Source organism: Mya arenaria, chromosome 5, assembly GCF_026914265.1.
Source record: "Mya arenaria isolate MELC-2E11 chromosome 5, ASM2691426v1".
NCBI classification, from domain to species: Eukaryota; Metazoa; Mollusca; class Bivalvia; order Myida; family Myidae; genus Mya; species Mya arenaria.
Window position 1 is genome coordinate 9,584,065 of NC_069126.1, and position 18,068 is coordinate 9,602,132.

At 36.1% G+C, this 18,068-nt stretch overlaps 1 protein-coding gene across 1 annotated transcript; it reads right to left on the reverse strand.

Moving 5' to 3' along the window:
• Positions 1 to 226: 226 nt before the first annotated feature.
• On the reverse strand, positions 227 to 9,942 carry LOC128233856 (uncharacterized protein DDB_G0283357-like). The gene is made up of 2 exons (XM_052947717.1): positions 9,788 to 9,942; positions 227 to 3,934 (listed from the first exon to the last, which is right to left on the reverse strand). Exon 2 carries the CDS (start codon positions 3,931 to 3,933, stop codon positions 934 to 936), a length of 3,000 nt encoding a protein of 999 aa, XP_052803677.1. The 5' UTR covers position 3,934; positions 9,788 to 9,942; the 3' UTR covers positions 227 to 933.
• Between the last annotated feature and the right edge of the window lie 8,126 nt (positions 9,943 to 18,068).

Here is an 18,068-nt window from a genome sequence, read left to right on the forward strand (position 1 = left end):
TGTTACATGTTTTCGGACGTCATGAAGGCTGTAAGGAAAGTGTTTATTAACTCACCTTTAACAACTCGTTTTGTAGTGAGTGGAGCACATTCAAGTTTCACATTTTCGAAAATAAATTAAATTCGGTTAATCCTATTATATATCTATTAATTAACTTAATTAATTATCTCAATGTGCACTTTCTCCACTTCGACAAAAGAAAATAAATATATCAAACAAAAGTTACTGTTTTAGCCGAGTTTTTAATAGTTATTGTTTAAAAGTTACATATATTTATTTCTACTTTTCTGGACTTATTTTCTTGCATTTACGGGATATTCTCTTGTTTATGGTGTATCTCTTCTCTTGTTGGTGATTTTAGTGGCCAGTAGGCCAGTTCCGAGAGCGAATTTAATCTGTTTGGCCCATATTTCTAAGGTATAATGAATTCACTTGTATTGTTACAGTGTTGATATATACATAAAAGTTTATAAATAAAAGGAGTATGCACATTTGTAGTTGTAATGTTGGATATCCTCCTTCTGTTTAAAATTTTTAATACGTTCGGTGGATTGCATTACGGACATGGAACTAGCTGTTCGTGACAGCATGTTGACAAAATGACTCAATGATCATCAGTGATTATAACACAACCACTTTTGTTAACATTTAACGTTTAATTCTACGTAATTAACATGTAACAACGATATTTATCTCGAAAGAGTTCAAAAATCATTTGCCGGGATCTATCCATAACAAAATATAAATATGTTTTGTATAAAATGATAATCCCATCAAAAGACATATTTTTCCTATCTCATTGAAAAGTTTAACAGGCGAACAAGTAATAACATGACATTATTAAAGTCAGGTGTCAGTGCGCGAACTTTATCCAACTCGTTTTGAAAACTTGTTAAAAGTTATTATTATTAGCATCGATTTTTTCTTTGTTGACTAAAACAAAAAAAGCCTTTTTCGTGGCACTCTTTTTCTATTGTTGTTGTTTTTTTCACTGCCTTGGTCGTTGTTTGTGTCGGTAGTTGGGTTGCTGTCGTTGTTGTTGTTGTTGTTGTTGTTGTTAGCATTGTTATTGTTGTTATTGTTGTTGTTTATGTTTTCTCTCTTTTTATTATTTGTTTGACTTCCTTGATCGTTGTTTGTGTCGGTAGTTGGATTGTTGTTGTTGTTGTTGTTAACATTGTTAGCATTGTTGTTGTTGTTGTTGTTGTTGTTGTTGTTGTTTTTGTTGTTGTCAGCATTGTTGTTATTGTTGTTGTTGTTAGCATTGTTGTTGTTGTTGTTGTTATTGTTGTTGTTGCTGTTGTTGTTGTTTTCTCTCTTGTTATTATTTGTTTGACTTCCTTGGTCATTGTTTGTGTTAGTAGATGGGTTGTTGATGTTGTTATTGTCGTTGCCGTTGTTGTTGCCGTTGTTGTTGTCGTTGTTGTTGTTGTTGTTGTTGTTGTTGTTGTTCATATCCCTCTTCATATTATCGTCTTCACCATTTTGTGTGTTGTCTTCTTCATTATTGTCATCTTGAGTATTGTCGTCTTCATTATTGTTACTTTCATCATTTTCATCCGCATCGTTGTTGTCTCCATCGTTGTCTCCATTGTTGTTGCCTTCATTTTCATTCATATCCCTCTTCATATTATCGTCTTCATCATTTTGTGTGTTGTCTTCTTCATTATTGTCACCTTGAGTATTGTCGTCTTCATTATTGTTACCTTCATCGTTTTCATCCGCATCGTTGTTGTCTCCATCGTTGTCTCCATTGTTGTTGCCTTCATTTTCATTCATGTCCCTCTTCATATTATCGTCTTCATTATCTTGTGTGTTGTCTTCTTCATTATTGTCATCTTGAGTATTGTCGTCTTCATTACTGTTACTTTCATCATTTTCATCTGCATCGTTGTTGTCTCCATCGTTGTCCTCATTGTTGTTGCCTTCATTTTCATTCATATCTCTCTTCATATTATCGTCTTCACCATTTTGTGTGTTGTCTTCTTCATTATTGTCATCTTGAGTATTGTCGTCTTCATTATTGTTACTTTCATCATTTTCATCCGCATCGTTGTTGTCTCCATCGTTGTCTCCATTGTTGTTGCCTTCATTTTCATTCATATCCCTCTTCATATTATCGTCTTCATCATTTTGTGTGTTGTCTTCTTCATTATTGTCACCTTGAGTATTGTCGTCTTCATTATTGTTACCTTCATCGTTTTCATCCGCATCGTTGTTGTCTCCATCGTTGTCTCCATTGTTGTTGCCTTCATTTTCATTCATGTCCCTCTTCATATTATCGTCTTCATTATCTTGTGTGTTGTCTTCTTCATTATTGTCATCTTGAGTATTGTCGTCTTCATTATTGTTACTTTCATCATTTTCATCTGCATCGTTGTTGTCTCCATCGTTGTCCTCATTGTTGTTGCCTTCATTTTCATTCATATCTCTCTTCATATTATCGTCTTCACCATTTTGTGTGTTGTCTTCTTCATTATTGTCATCTTGAGTATTGTCGTCTTCATTATTGTTACTTTCATCATTTTCATCCGCATCGTTGTTGTCTCCATCGTTGTCTCCATTGTTGTTGCCTTCATTTTCATTCATATCCCTCTTCATATTATCGTCTTCATCATTTTGTGTGTTGTCTTCTTCATTATTGTCACCTTGAGTATTGTCGTCTTCATTATTGTTACCTTCATCGTTTTCATCTGCATCGTTGTTGTCTCCATCGTTGTCTCCATTGTTGTTGCCTTCATTTTCATTCATGTCCCTCTTCATATTATCGTCTTCATTATCTTGTGTGTTGTCTTCTTCATTATTGTCATCTTGAGTATTGTCGTCTTCATTATTGTTACTTTCATCATTTTCATCCGCATCGTTGTTGTCTCCATCGTTGTCCTCATTGTTGTTGCCTTCATTTTCATTCATATCTCTCTTCATATTATCGTCTTCACCATTTTGTGTGTTGTCTTCTTCATTATTGTCATCTTGAGTATTGTCGTCTTCATTATTGTTACTTTCATCATTTTCATCCGCATCGTTGTTGTCTCCATCGTTGTCTCCATTGTTGTTGCCTTCATTTTCATTCATATCCCTCTTCATATTATCGTCTTCATCATTTTGTGTGTTGTCTTCTTCATTATTGTCACCTTGAGTATTGTCGTCTTCATTATTGTTACCTTCATCGTTTTCATCCGCATCGTTGTTGTCTCCATCGTTGTCTCCATTGTTGTTGCCTTCATTTTCATTCATGTCCCTCTTCATATTATCGTCTTCATTATCTTGTGTGTTGTCTTCTTCATTATTGTCATCTTGAGTATTGTCGTCTTCATTACTGTTACTTTCATCATTTTCATCTGCATCGTTGTTGTCTCCATCGTTGTCCTCATTGTTGTTGCCTTCATTTTCATTCATATCTCTCTTCATATTATCGTCTTCACCATTTTGTGTGTTGTCTTCTTCATTATTGTCATCTTGAGTATTGTCGTCTTCATTATTGTTACTTTCATCATTTTCATCCGCATCGTTGTTGTCTCCATTGTTGTTGCCTTCATTTTCATTCATATCTCTCTTCATATTATCGTCTTCATCATCTTGTGTGTTATCTTCTTCATTATTGTCACCTTGAGTATTGTCGTCTTCATTATTGTTACCTTCATCGTTTTCATCCGCATCGTTGTTGTCTCCATCGTTGTCTCCATTGTTGTTGCCTTCATTTGCATTTATATCTCTCTTATTATTATCGTCTTCACCATCTTGTGTGGTTGATGCATCGTAATAGCCTTCGTAATCTTCATAATAATCTTCATAATAAGAGTTGTCATCATTTTCAATTGTCCTTTCGTCTTTTTCCGTATCGCGGATCATTTGGATGCCCCTGGACTCCCTGTTGATCAGGTACCGACACATGACGGCAGGAGCAATGAGAAGGAGTAAGGACAACCTCATCCTGAAAGTATATTTGAATATTGACTATACCTGAGGTTTTCCATTTGATCGACATTTGTGGTCATATACGAGCGGAAGGAATTTAATATAAATGCAAACATACAGGTCCATAGGGGTGACGTTTAACATATATTGCAAACCAAAACTGGAACTTTCTGGAATGTAAAGTATACAAAAAATATTATCTTTTAAGAGTATGGTCAATCAATATACAGAGGATATTTGTCGATTTTACTGTTAGATTTTAGTTCACGAGTGTCATATGAAAACCACGAGTGAAGACAAAATAGATAAATAAGTTCCCCTCCAGGGAGGCAATATTTATAAATTCACTAATCGACCATTTATGCACCAGTCAATTGTAACCGTGGCCTCCCCACTTCCAGGGAATAGCGAGGACTTTGACTTTCGGTCCAGCCAATCCCAGGTAAAATCCTCGCTCTGCGGAGCCAACTGCTGGGAAAATCCGCGCTAAATGCCCCCGCACCCCGGGGACATCCTAGGTAAGGCCCATTCCCCGATATTTTCGACGCGAAAACAAAACCACCGAATTCACTCGGTACAGCTGGGCCACCTGGAAGGTAAAAACACGGCCAATTACCCCCGATATCCCCGGTAAACCCCCGCTCCGGCGGGGGTGGGGGGGGGGGGGGGGGCGTCGTGGCTACAATTGACTGGTGCATTTCTACTTTACTAGCTCTTATAATATATTCCAGGCAGAGTACTTCATCTGAAGCGATCAAGGTGGGCCAACGTATCAATGAGCGTGTATGACAAATATCGTGGTATTGTAATATCAAGAATTTAAGTTTAACATGAATAAAGTGTCAACTTGATAGTTTCCCTAGCAATAACAGAACTGACTTATAAAGCTATTATGAATATTCGGACAGATCATTTCGGATTGTGCGTTGATAATAAACGGCCTGTCCCTACCCAAATCCGTGTTTAAACACAGAGACAATGGCACAGGGTTTAAAGTGGGTCTTATGACTTACAAAGCACAATTTCCGTGTGTTTTGTAAAAACACACACATGCATTTAACCCACTTTAGGCCGAAAAAGACTTGGCCAATTAAGATTCGGAACCTGTTCAATTTTTAATAAATCGTTTCACACAAGTCTGTTAACCAAGTTACGGGGCAGGCAACCAGTGCAGCACAGTGGCCTCGGTCTTTAAGAGTAATCTTTATTTTTGGTCTACCCAGACATGATTTCATTCAAAATGTAATGTTTTAGTTAAACTGTTCCAACATGAAAATACATTTATATTTCATGTGCAGATTAGATTTACCATAAATGGACGTTTTATAATTTAGACATCGAAGAAAAATCGTTTAAAATGTGAACAACTGCTTGTAACATCAAATAAAACATCATAAAATATGCAAATACAAGCGCTTTTTAATACTTATTGGTGTTTTAATTTTTGTGTGGGCCAATGACAATCGATGATTTTTCAAATTTTATATTCATTAATTTTACATAAATCGATAATCGATTCTGAGGAATGCACCCAAAATAGTTTCATAGAGTAAATTTCCGTCAGTTTCCCAAACGCGTACTTAAGATTTTCTGTTCATGAATTTAACATAGATGGATTTTGTCGACACCATCAAACACCAATAAGTTAGATTCCCCTTATGTTTGACTCTCTACAAGATCAATCAATCAATCAATCAATCAATCAATCAATCAATCAATCAATCAATCAATCAAATCTATATCTCCTCCTATATAGAAGATATGCAAATATATTTACAGCTTATAAAGTGCTCTAACATTGAGCAATATAGAGCAGGTAAACATGGTCAACATAGTAATAATATTCAACATAAATATATATATATATATATATATATATATATATATATATTTATATATATATATATATATATATATATATATATATATATATATATATATATATATATATATATATATATATATAGTTGCACACATGTACATAGGATGCTACAATTTCTGATTCTGTATTCCAAATTGTTTATCTTATCATGGGCCCACATTATGATTTGAACTAGTGATTTAAATAGTATATGTAGCGCTTATAAACATAACTGAAAGGGGTATAACTAAAGATGTTCATAGGAATACTAAAAGTTGCATACAACTATTGCTTTATCACCAACCTAACGAAACAGATCAAGAGGCTTTTACGGCAACATGTGTATATGCTGTTCGGTTTAACATATATAGATCAATTTAGGCAAATATGATACGTTATAATTGATAATTGATAAGCAACCCAGCTACAGTCTTTATGTTAAGCGTTATCAAATGTCGCTTTTAAAAGCGAATTCTAGTCAAAGTAAGCACGCCTAAACCGTAATGTATAGTTGTATGAACATTGCAGAAGTAGTGCGTTGTTGTCGGTGTTTATAAAAGGTTCTAAAGTTGCACCAAGAAGTCGCAGAGTCTATTGTATATGTTCCAAGTTATGTTAGCGCTCATAGTCGTGTCCATTTCAGTAACGCAGTTGAAAATTGAATGACTTAAGACGTGAATTAACAAAGCTGTTGCAAATGAGGTTATGTTTGGTGTTTGCCCATAAAGTAAGTAAAAAGAGCTTAATTTGAGTATTTTGGGAAAAAGACTGTTGCTGTTAACTGAAACTGTTGGCGAGTCTCTTAAACACAGAAATAGCTGCTCTGTCTGAAAAGGCCCTTGTATTTTGTACAGGCTAGAGTAGTTATAAACAGTTTTGTAACCAGACATGAAACGAGCATACGTGTACTAAAATGATTTTATCGATGTAACATTACAAAAAATATTCCTTGATGGAAGACGTCAAGAGGCGACTTACTGTTTAAATGCAGATGACAAGTTTACACATGGAGATGAGTAGGTCCTTAAAGAGAAACTGCCGATATTATGAGGAACTCAAAAAATGTTCAGATTTTATGCCAAGGAACAAACATCATAATATATCTTTTGACAAACGTTCGTTTTTGTCTCCATGTTTTGATATGTGTAAAGGCTTATTATTTAGAAAATGAACAGATGTAATAAATGCTATAATTTTTAGCCCACGAAACAGAAGACGTGTTACGACAAGGGAAGAAAATTTGGTCACGTGGTAAAACTGTTTTAAATTAATGCTATGCATTTTCACGTTTGTTTTATCTCAATTTGTTTGTTGTTAACGTGTTTACAATTCCACATCATGTTGTTGAATATATTTACAGCATTAATACCTTTAGCAGACTACGTTCTCGTAATTGCCAGTCTGAAACTTGGGACGGTGACCTTTTCTATTGACATACATGAAGCCGGTTGCATTATCCAAAAAGGTAGATTCTTAGATCTCCTGATTTGGTATCGGGTCAAAACGGTCCAGTCACCAGAAAGGTCCGTTCCAAAAAGGCACAGTCCAGACATTCTTTTGCGCACCAAACATTGCGGCTTAAACTCTTGATACCTTGCATCTAAACGTTCGTCTTGTATTTTTGGTAGTTTAGAATTTGATTTATGTGCAAACTATTTTGCCATATTTTTAAATAAAGAACGTTGATAAAATCTTGCCGAGATGTATAACTTTTTCCAAACGATCCCCATAACATTTTGTGTGCAGTGCCGATTGTTGAATAGGGAATATTAATGTCAGTCTTTTACTCTTCAAATGGAGTTATATCATTTCGAGATACTTTCCTCGAGTCCATATCGCACGAGACCAAATGCTCGCTTACTAACAAAGTTACTGAACCCGTTGAATACACCTAGGTAGTATAATTTATATGACAATCGGTGACTAAAACTATGTTTATGTTTTAAAGAATAAAGATCACCTTATATAGTTTTAAAGGTGCAAGACATGTATGTAATGAGTGGCTTGCACGGTGCAGATAGAGGACAACTCCGTACAACAAAATACATATAGAGGTGTAAAATAATTTAAGAGATGAGCCTTAGAATTGGTTTTGAAGAGAATGCCTGCAGAAGATGGCGAATGTCGACGGGGTTTGTAAACTGAATATGCGGTCAGTTTCTAATACAAATGCAGTTGTAGTTTTAAGTGATTAAACTAAACATTATTACCTAAGTGATTATGATTAATGCGTTTTGAGACCGGTTGTGGGAGTTGTCTGACTTCAGAACATAGGCGAACTAGTAATCATTTAACAGGAAATTATTGCGCTCAGGAAAAACAAAGACAAATGTAAAATATAAATTTAATTTGGCCGAAATAATAGGCTGCAAGATTGGAAATGAAATTAACATAGATATAAAGTTTATGTCAAAAGCAGCCATAAATCCTTACAAACGTCCGAACCGGATTGAAACTAAACAACAAGTGAGAAAGGCGCCAAAATAAAGAAATAAAGGACAACTGAATCTACGGCAATGAGAAAGAGTTCCGTTCCTTAATAATTATAAAATTTCCGCAAAATTTGTTAAATTACAAAATTATTGCGTTTGTTTCCATGATGGACATTTTTTGGGTGAATAATCTCATTTTAATGGGAGGCGACCGGTTTACCAAACTAATTGATAATGTTTAGCTGTTTGCATGTCCCCTAAGAGGTCCATCTTTGCTAAATATGGGTGATGTGAGCAATGTTTTTGTTTTCTATAGACCACTATAAGATGGGGATGAGACATGGGCTGTATTAGCGAAATGAAGTTCGAAAATGCCTTTAACGTCCATTTACAAATTGCACTAGTTTTAAAATGCTTAAGTCAAATCTTACGAATTATAAGAAATGTCACAGAAAATAAAATGCATTCGTTTTCACTGTAACATGTCGGGCAAGTGTTAGGAATCGTCCAAACGCAATCTTGCGCCATACCGTCCGTACATGTTAAACGTACACGTTTACACACACTTTCTGTTGAGTCTTGGGCTTTTTCCCCTAGTAAATATCTAAAAACTTATATTCAGCTTTCTATGTATTTTTTATGTTTGTTTTAAAGTTTTGATGGGTTCGCTCAAAGATACAAATTTACAATAAACACGCCCACATGGTTGAAACCATTCAATCTTAACGGGTCTCTTAACATTTGGCTTGTCGAGGTACTCAATATTAGTTTCTTGTATTCACATACTACACATACTGCAAAATCAACTTAAATGTCAGGACTATCTTAGACTACCAACTTAGATGTATTAGTTTCTTCGTGTGGTCCTTACTTATCTTAAGTAATAGATTAATAATAGTAAAAATAACATTCTTATGTCATAAATGAAGTCGCCGTCAAGAACTTAAGTGACACATTCCGGTAGTTAATAGAGAGTCATCAGTGAAATAAAAATCATACAGAGGATAATTGTTTGTTTCAGTGTAAGATTGCAATATATTTCACAGAGTAAGCACCAAAAGCTATAGGTCACGAGTGGCGTTTCCGTGAGTGAAATATTTACTTTTTGTGTCCACGAGGTGAAATATTTATCGCGATATTACACTGAAACAATCTCTTTTTCTTTTTATTATTTGCCTCAGAAGGATACAACATGATATTTTATTTTAGTGTTTTAAGAAAAGTGCTCCAAATGGTATGCGAACGTAACGTCATTTCCGAATTGAAGTCGACGAAATTGTATCCCAGCCCTGCCCGTGGTGAGGTTTTATCTGGACGTGAGAACGGGATAAAATTGCAAAACTTTGACAACTATAAAATTGATATTTTCACTGTTTGAAACAGTGAAATATCAATTTTATTTCTCTGATAAATCTCTACAAACCACTGGAAAGCATATATACGAAATTGTAATTCATACATCGCAATTTGCTAGATGCAAAAATGAATATTTCACCAAATTTCATTATTAATGCTGAAAATTCATGAAAATATTTCAACTATGAATATATATATATTATAAGACATAGGGGTTTACCTGAGATATTAGTATCCACTCTTTTACGTCACAACTCAGAAATTAACAAACTTGATAGACAAAGTAACGTTTAGTATTGTTCAATATCGCTGAAATTATGATACACGCAACATGCTGCATTGCTTACCGATATTGAAATCATCATTTTACACCTACAGAAAAGTTATTTTATAATTATATGAGTTTAACCCATTATGGTAATACAATCGTTTTCTTGCGACAACGCCAGCTCGTGATATAGCAGATGTCTCCAATAGGTAAGCATAACAGTTACGTTTTACTCATGTACACCCCCACCCCCACCCCAGTAAGTAGATCCGAACAATTGGCCATGTTGGAAATCCTTATATCTAACCCATCAGAAAGGATAAAAAAGAAACCATACGTAAAAATAAATTGAAATATATTACTACAGTTTTACTATATTTTGTGTAACTGAGGAGTGAGGAAAGATCGTGTTAGATAGGTTCTTCCCAACCCGAGCGTAGGGTGTTTTGATGAAACTAGGTTTTCAGGGTTTCCGTGAACTTATCTTACACGAGCGGCCATGGTAGATGCTTAAGTAATGAGTTATATGTACCATAGACAAAGTGCCATACTAGTTGAGTTCAATGTTTTACGGACTGATTGTTGGTAATCAGTTCAATATACCATAAAACCCGCGGTATTATAGTATTAAGCATAAGCATTTATAAGTATTCATTGTAAGTTTATTTTCATTCATCCATATGTTGATTGTGACATCACACTTTTCTAGTTCCTGTGTTGCTAGATGTTCAACTACTGAAGCTGTGGTTTAAAACTTTTGTTCGCAGTGTAGTCATCTGCAAATCCATGGAGTGAATTAGCTGGTGAAAATACATCAAACAGGTTCCAAGAATAAGCTAGGCAGAGAGATGGCCCGAAACAGCTACCAAGTCAGCTGACGTGATGAAAACAGGGTTGGATTTACACTAACTATCTACACAAATCCTATGTCGTAAATCGGAGTCAACACAACCAGTGCTGTCCCAAAGACGTCATGCTACTTGTTGAACACATCAAGCAGAATGCCATGGTCCACAGTATCAAAGGCGGTGGTGATATCGATTGCAATGAGTGACGTTACTTCCTGTTTCTCCATAGCATCCAACAAGAAAAATGGCAAAATATTGTATCATATTGCTAAGCCTTTTCGTGTTTAAATAATATGAGTCTCAAGTTCAAGAAACAAAATTCAATTTTAAGGAAACATTTCAATACAACGTAGAAAAATATTTACTTTTAAACATGCTACCTCATAAATATCTTAAGAAAACCTGTATCATTTGAGGTGTTCTGATTAAACACTACACAGTGAATTTCAAGACTAAAAGTGAGTTCAATAAGAACTTTATTTATTCGTATTGAATTGTTCGCTCTTATAAGTTCATAGTAGCTCTGAGTAGCTCTTAGTATCTCTGAGTAGCTTTTAGAAGCTCTGAGTAGCTCTTAGTAAGTTCTTAGTAGTTCTAAGTAGCTTTTAGTAGTTATAGTAGCTCTTAGTAGCTCTGAGTGGTTCTAGTAGCTCTGAGTAGTTCTAGTATCTCCGAGTAGTTCTAGTAGCTCTGAGTAGATCTTAGAAGCTCTTAGTACCCCTTAGTAGCTCTTAGAAGCTCTGAGTAGTTCTTCGTAACTCTGAGTAGTTCTAGTATCTCCGAGTAGTTCTAGTAGCTCTGAGTGGTTATAGTAGCTCTGAGTAGTTCTAAGTAGCTCTGAGTAGTTATAGTAGCTCTTAGTAGCTCTGAGTGGTTCTAGTAGCTCTGAGTAGTTCTAGTAGCTCTGAGTAGTTATAGTAGCTCTTAGTAGCTCTGAGTGGTTCTAGTAGCTCTGAGTAGTTCTAGTAGCTCTGAGTAGTTCTAGTATCTCTGAGTGGTTATAGTAGCTCTGAGTAGTTATAGTAGCTCTTAGTAGCTCTGAGTGGTTCTAGTATCTCTGAGTGGTTCTAGTATCTCCGAGTAGTTCTAGTAGCTCTGAGTGGTTATAGTAGCTCTGAGTAGTTATAGTAGCTCTTAGTAGCTCTGAGTGGTTCTAGTAGCTCTGAGTAGTTCTAGTAGCTCTGAGTAGTTCTAGTAGCTCTGAGTAGTTCTCAGTACCTCTGAGTAGTTCTTAGTAGCTCTGAGCAGTTCTTAGTGGCTCTGAGTAGTTCTTAGTAGCTCTGAGTAGTTTTTAGTAGCTCTGAGTAGTTCTAGTAGCTCTGAGTAGTTCTTAGTAGCTCTGAGTAGTTCTTAGTAGTTCTGAGCAGTTCGAGTATCTCTGAGTAGTTCTAGTAGCTCTGAGTAGTTCTAAGTAGCTCTGAGTAGTTCTTAGTAGCTCTGGGTAGTTTTTAGTAGCTCTGAGTAGTTCTTAGTTGCTCTGAGTAGTTCTTAGTAGCTCTGAGTAGTTCTTAGTAGCTCTGAGTAGTTCTAGTAGCTCTGAATAGTTCTTAGTATCTCTGAGTAGTTCTTAGTAGCTCTGAGTAGTTCTAGTAGCTCTGAGTAGTTCTTAGTGGCTCTGAGTAGTTCTAGTAGCTCTGAGTAGTTCTCAGTAGCTCTGAGTAGTTCTTAGTAGCTCTGAGTAGTTCTTAGTGGCTCTGAGTAGTTCTTGGTAGCTCTGAGTAGTTCTTAGTAGCTCTGAGCAGTTCGAGTATCTCTGAGTAGTTCTAGTAGTTCTGAGTAGTTCTTAGTAGCTCTGAGTAGTTCTTAGTAGCTCTGAGTAGTTGTAGTAGCTCTGAGTAGTTCTTAGTAGCTCTGAGTAGTTCTTAGTAGCTCTGAGCAGTTCGAGTATCTCTGAGTAGTTCTAGTAGCTCTGAGTAGTTCTAAGTAACTCTGAGTAGTTCTTAGTAGCTTTGAGTAGTTCTAGTAGCTCTGAGTAGTTCTAGTATCTCTGAGTAGTTCTTAGTAGCTCTGAGTAGTTCTTAGTAGCTCTGAGTAGTTCTTAGTAGCTCTGAGTAGTTCTAGTAGCTCTGAGTAGTTCTTAGTATCTCTGAGTAGTTCTTAGCAGCTCTGAGTGGTTCTAGTAGCTCTGAGTAGTTCTTAGTAGCTCTGAGTAGTTCTAGTAGCTCTGAGTAGTTCTCAGTAGCTCTGAGTAGTTCTTAGTAGCTCTGAGCAGTTCGTATCTCTGAGTAGTTCTAGTAGCTCTGAGTAGTTCTAAGTAGCTCTGAGTAGTTCTTAGTAGTTCTGAGTAGTTCTAGTAGCTCTGAGTAGTACTTAGTAGCTCTGAGTAGTTCTTAGTGGCTCTGAGTAGTTCTTGGTAGCTCTGAGTAGTTCTTAGTAGCTCTGAGCAGTTCGAGTAGCTCTGAGTAGTTCTAGTAGCTCTGAGTAGTTCTAAGTAACTCTGAGTAGTTCTTAGTAGCTTTGAGTAGTTATAGTAGCTCTGAGTAGTTCTAGTATCTCTGAGTAGTTCTTAGTAGCTCTGAGTAGTTCTTAGTAGCTCTGAGTAGTTCTTAGTAGCTCTGAGTAGTTCTAGTAGCTCTGAGTAGTTCTTAGTATCTCTGAGTGGTTCTAGTAGCTCTGAGTAGTTCTTAGTAGCTCTGAGTAGTTCTAGTAGCTCTGAGTAGTTCTCAGTAGCTCTGAGTAGTTCAAAGTAGCTCTGAGCAGTTCGAGTATCTCTGAGTAGTTCTGGTAGCTCTGAGTAGTTCTAAGTAGCTCTGAGTAGTTCTTAGTAGCTCTGAGTAGTTCTAGTAGCTCTGAGTAGTTCAAAGTAGTTCTGAGTAGTTCTTAGTAGTTCTAGTAGCTCTGAGTAGTTCTTAGTAGCTCTGAGTAGTTCTTAGTAGCTCTGAGCAGTTCGAGTATCTCTGAGTAGTTCTAGTAGCTCTGAGTAGTTCTAAGTAACTCTGAGTAGTTCTTAGAAGCTTTGAGTAGTTCTAGTAGCTCTGAGTAGTTCTCAGTAGCTCTGAGTAGTTCTTAGTAGCTCTGAGTAGTTTTTAGTAGCTCTGAGTAGTTTTAGTAGCTCTGAGTCGTTCTTAGTATCTCTGTGTAGTTCTTAGTATCTCTGAGTAGTTCTTAGTAGCTCTGAGTAGTTTTTAGTAGCTCTGAGTAGTTTTAGTAGCTCTGAGCAGTTCTAAGTAGCTCTGAGTAGTTCTTAGTAGCTCTGAGTAGTTTTTAGTAGCTCTGAGTAGTTTGAGTAGCTCTGAGCAGTTCTTAGTAGCTCTGAGTAGTTCTTTTTAGTTCTTAGTAGCTCTGAGTATTTCGTTGAAGCTCTGAGTAGGTCTATGTAGTTCTTAGTAGTTTTATGAGCTCTTAGTAGTTATAGTAGCTTTGAGTAGTTCGTAGTTGCTCTGAGTAGTTCTATGTAGTTCTATGAGCTCTTAATAGTTCTAAGTAGTTCTCAGTAGCTATGAGTAGCTCTTAATAACTCTAAGTAGCTCTGAGTAGTTCTTAGTAGCTCTGAATTGCTCTAGTAGGTCTGAGAAGTTCTAAGTAGCACTGAGTATTTCTAATAGCTCTAAGTAGCTCTGAGAAGTCCTTATAGCTCTGAGAAGTTCTTAGCATCTCTGAGAAGCTCTAAGTACCTCTGACTAGTTCTTAGTAGCTCTGAGATGCTCTGAGTAGGTCTGAGTAAATCTTGGTAGCTCTTTGTAGTTCTTAGTTGCTTTTATAGTAGTTTTAGTAGCTCTAAGTAGTTCTGAGTAGCTCTTAGTTTTTTGTACCTTTATAGTAGATCTTAGTAGTTTTTAGTAATTTTTAGTACTTCTTAGAAGTTCTGAGTAGCTCTTAGTAGCTCTGAGTAGCTTGAGTAGTTCTCAGCAGCTCTGAGTAGCTCCTATAGCTCTTAGTAGCTTTAGCAGTTCAAGTAGCTCTGAGTAGTCCTTGATAGCTCTGAGTAGTTCTAAGTAACTTTAATTGTAGTTTTTAGTAGCTCTTAGTAGTTCTTAGCAGCTCTTGGCATTTTTAGCTGGACCTATTTAAACATTCCGTATATGGAGCAATGTTTCAATGCAGTGTTATGTATTCATTAGTGGAACATGTTTAAGTCTTCTTAACAATATACCATAGATAAATGTCTGTATCTCAAAACAAACTAGAGCTATCACTGAAGGTGATTAATACCCCCTAATGCCGCCTCTCAATTGATTTATTTGATTTATCATTGTATAAAGTTTTATGAAGTTCCATCTAGTAGTTTTCAAGTTACTGTCCGGACAAAAGTTTGACAAAAAAAACAACACAGAAAAAGGCAATAACTCTGTAATTTGCTAAAAAAAGTGTAATGATTCATGTACACTGAACTCCTTCTCATTGTGCTGTACCATTGTATAAAGTTTTATTACATTCTATCCGGTAGTTTTCAAGTTATGCTCCGGACAAAAAAAAAGTAACAAAGGGCAGTAACTCTGTAATTAGCTGAAATAGAATTGCGGTTCCTGTGCACTCCCTCTCATTATGATTTATCACTGTATGAAGTTTTATTAAATTCCATCCAAGTTTTCAAGTTATGCTCCGGACAAGAAAAAGTAACAAAGGGCAGTTACTCTGTAATTGGCTGAAATAGAATTGCAGTTCGTATACACTACACTCCCTCTAATTATGATCTATCACTGTATGAAGTTTTATTAAATTCCATCCAATAGTTTTCAAGTTATGCTCCGGACAAGAAAAAGTAACAAAGGGCAGTAACTCTGTAATAAGCTGAAAAAGAATTGCGGTTCCTGTACACTACACTCCCTCTAATTATGATCTATCACTGTATGAAGTTTTATTAAATTCCATCCAAGTTTTCAAGTTATGCTCCGGACAAGAAACAGTAACAAAGGGCAGTAACTCTGTAATTGGCTGAAAAAGAATTGCAGTTCCTATACACTGCACTCCCTCTCATTATGATCTATCACTGTATGAAGTTTTATTAAATTCCATCCAATAGTTTTCAAGTTATGCTCTGGACAAGAAAAAGTAACAAAGGGCCGTTACTCTGTAATTAGCTAAAATAGAATTGTGGTTCCTGTACACTGCACTCCCCATCATTATCATATATCACTGTATGAAGTTTTATTAAATTCCATCCATTAGTTTTCAAGTTATGCTCCGGACAAGAAAAAAGAAACAAAGGGTAATAACTCTGTAATTAGCTGAAATAGAGTTATGGTTATTGTGCACTGCTCTTCCTCTCATTGTGCTTAACCATTGTATGAAGTTCCAATAAATTCCATCTAGTAGTTTGCAAGTTAATGTCTGGAAAAAAAATGACAGCAAAAAAAAAAACAAATGAAGGGCAATAACTCAGTAATTAGCTAAAGTAGAACACACATTCTTGAACACTACACTTCCCCTCATTGTGCTTTACCATTGAATGAAGTTCCAATGAATTCCATCCAGTACTTTTCAAGTTCAACTCCGGACAAAAAAAGTAACAAAGGGCAATAACTCAGTAATAAGCAAGAATAGTTATGGTTATTGTACACTGCACTTCCTCTCATTATGCTCTACCATTGTATGAAGTTTAATCCAATTCCATCCAGTAGTTTTTAAGTTATGCTCCGGACAAGGTAAATTGCAACGGACCAACCGACCGACCGACCGATCGACCGACCACAGGGTGACTCCAATATACCCCCTTCAAACTTCTTTGTTGGGGGCATAATTACAGCAGATAAATCTGTTCAAATGATCATAAATGCACATCAGTGGACTTCATTTGTACATCCTTACAAGACCATTGCGCCAAATTCAGAGGCAAGTAGGCTCACAACTTTTGAGTAACAGATTCAAATAGAGGTCTTTTATTGGTTAGCCCCCACCCCTCACCCTGTGCAAATAATAGCAAAAACAAATTAAAACAGTAATGGCTTAAAGGTACTCTTTCACGTTTTGTTGGGTCAGACATCAACATATGTTCATGAGAAATGTGAATGAATGCATCTTACAATGCTATAGTAAACATCATCAATAGTCCAAATTAGAGCTTCCTTGTTGATAATTATCTTAACATGTGGCCCAAAAAGCTCCATTATGCCTGAAAAACATTATATGCTATTGTCACTTTAGTTAGTTTAGGCACAGATATATAACACATGTTTATATGTATATGGTTTAGACTTGGATTCTCCTAAAATGAGTTTCTGCCAGTTGCTGCTTCATGTTTGCCCGAAAAGTAAGTAAAATAATTCAATTTCAACAACAACAAAATCTTGTTAGGTTTTGCTAAAAATGCCTTTTGGATTCTAAATGTTCTTGCATATGTCAAGTTTGCCGCTACAAGGACGTGCATAATATTTGAGATGTTTAGTGTGAAAAGGTGACATGTTGACCCCGTTGAAAGAGCCTTTGACGCAGGCATTATGCTCTGCCATGCAATTGCAACACAGAATAACATGGAGTTGAACAATATCTGTAACCTGCGACACTACGCCTTATTATGGTGAACCTGCATTGCATATTTTTGAAGAGCCCAGACAAGGTTTAGTCCAGACCAGTCCTATCAACAGTACTCATAAAGACATTTAAGCTCCAAGTGTGACCTTGACCTTTAAGGTACAGCCCAGGGACTTGTATGTGACATGCCACTTCATCTTCATAAACAATCATGTCAAGTTTCTTGGAAATCTTGTAATGCTTGTTTAAGAGGCTGCCCCAAAAAGGTACAGTCCTATTAAGAGTACTAATTTCGATTTTTGACCCCCAAGTGTGACCTTGGCTTTTGACTTTTGAAGTACAGACCTGAGTCTTATGCATGACACGTCGCCTCATCATAGTGAACCGTCATGGCAAGTCCTTAAAATCCTATAATACATGGTCAAGTTACAGCCCAAACAAGGTGTGTCCAAAACCCCATCCCTCACCCAAGTGTGCACCCTGTGAGATAAAAAATTGATAGGTGCAGAATTCTTGTACAGAAAGTGCAGAATAAAAAAATAGTTCTCTTACTATGAATAATGTGGAGAGTTTCGTTGCTTTCAACTTATCTTGGAAAACCAATTTAGTCAACCAGCTGTTACATCATAGTTATGTTGAACATTTTATCTAATGTCAATCAAAATTAAACACTGTATTTCTTTCCATAACATACATAGTTTTTGTAAAATTGAAGCTAGCATGTCCATGAATCATTTAACTTTGAAGTCTGCAGCAGATACCAACGTCCATCTCACTCAGTTATTGTTCTATAAAATAGAGGGCTGGCATAACTCAATAATAGTTAAAGCCAGAGTTATGGTCCTTGCTACAAACATCCATATTGATTCTTGCAACATGTTTCCATGGTTTCATGTGACTAATGTGAATGTTTATTGAGCTCTGGCTAAGGGTTAGTGTGGTTTACTATATGATGCCAAGCACCCAAGACTATC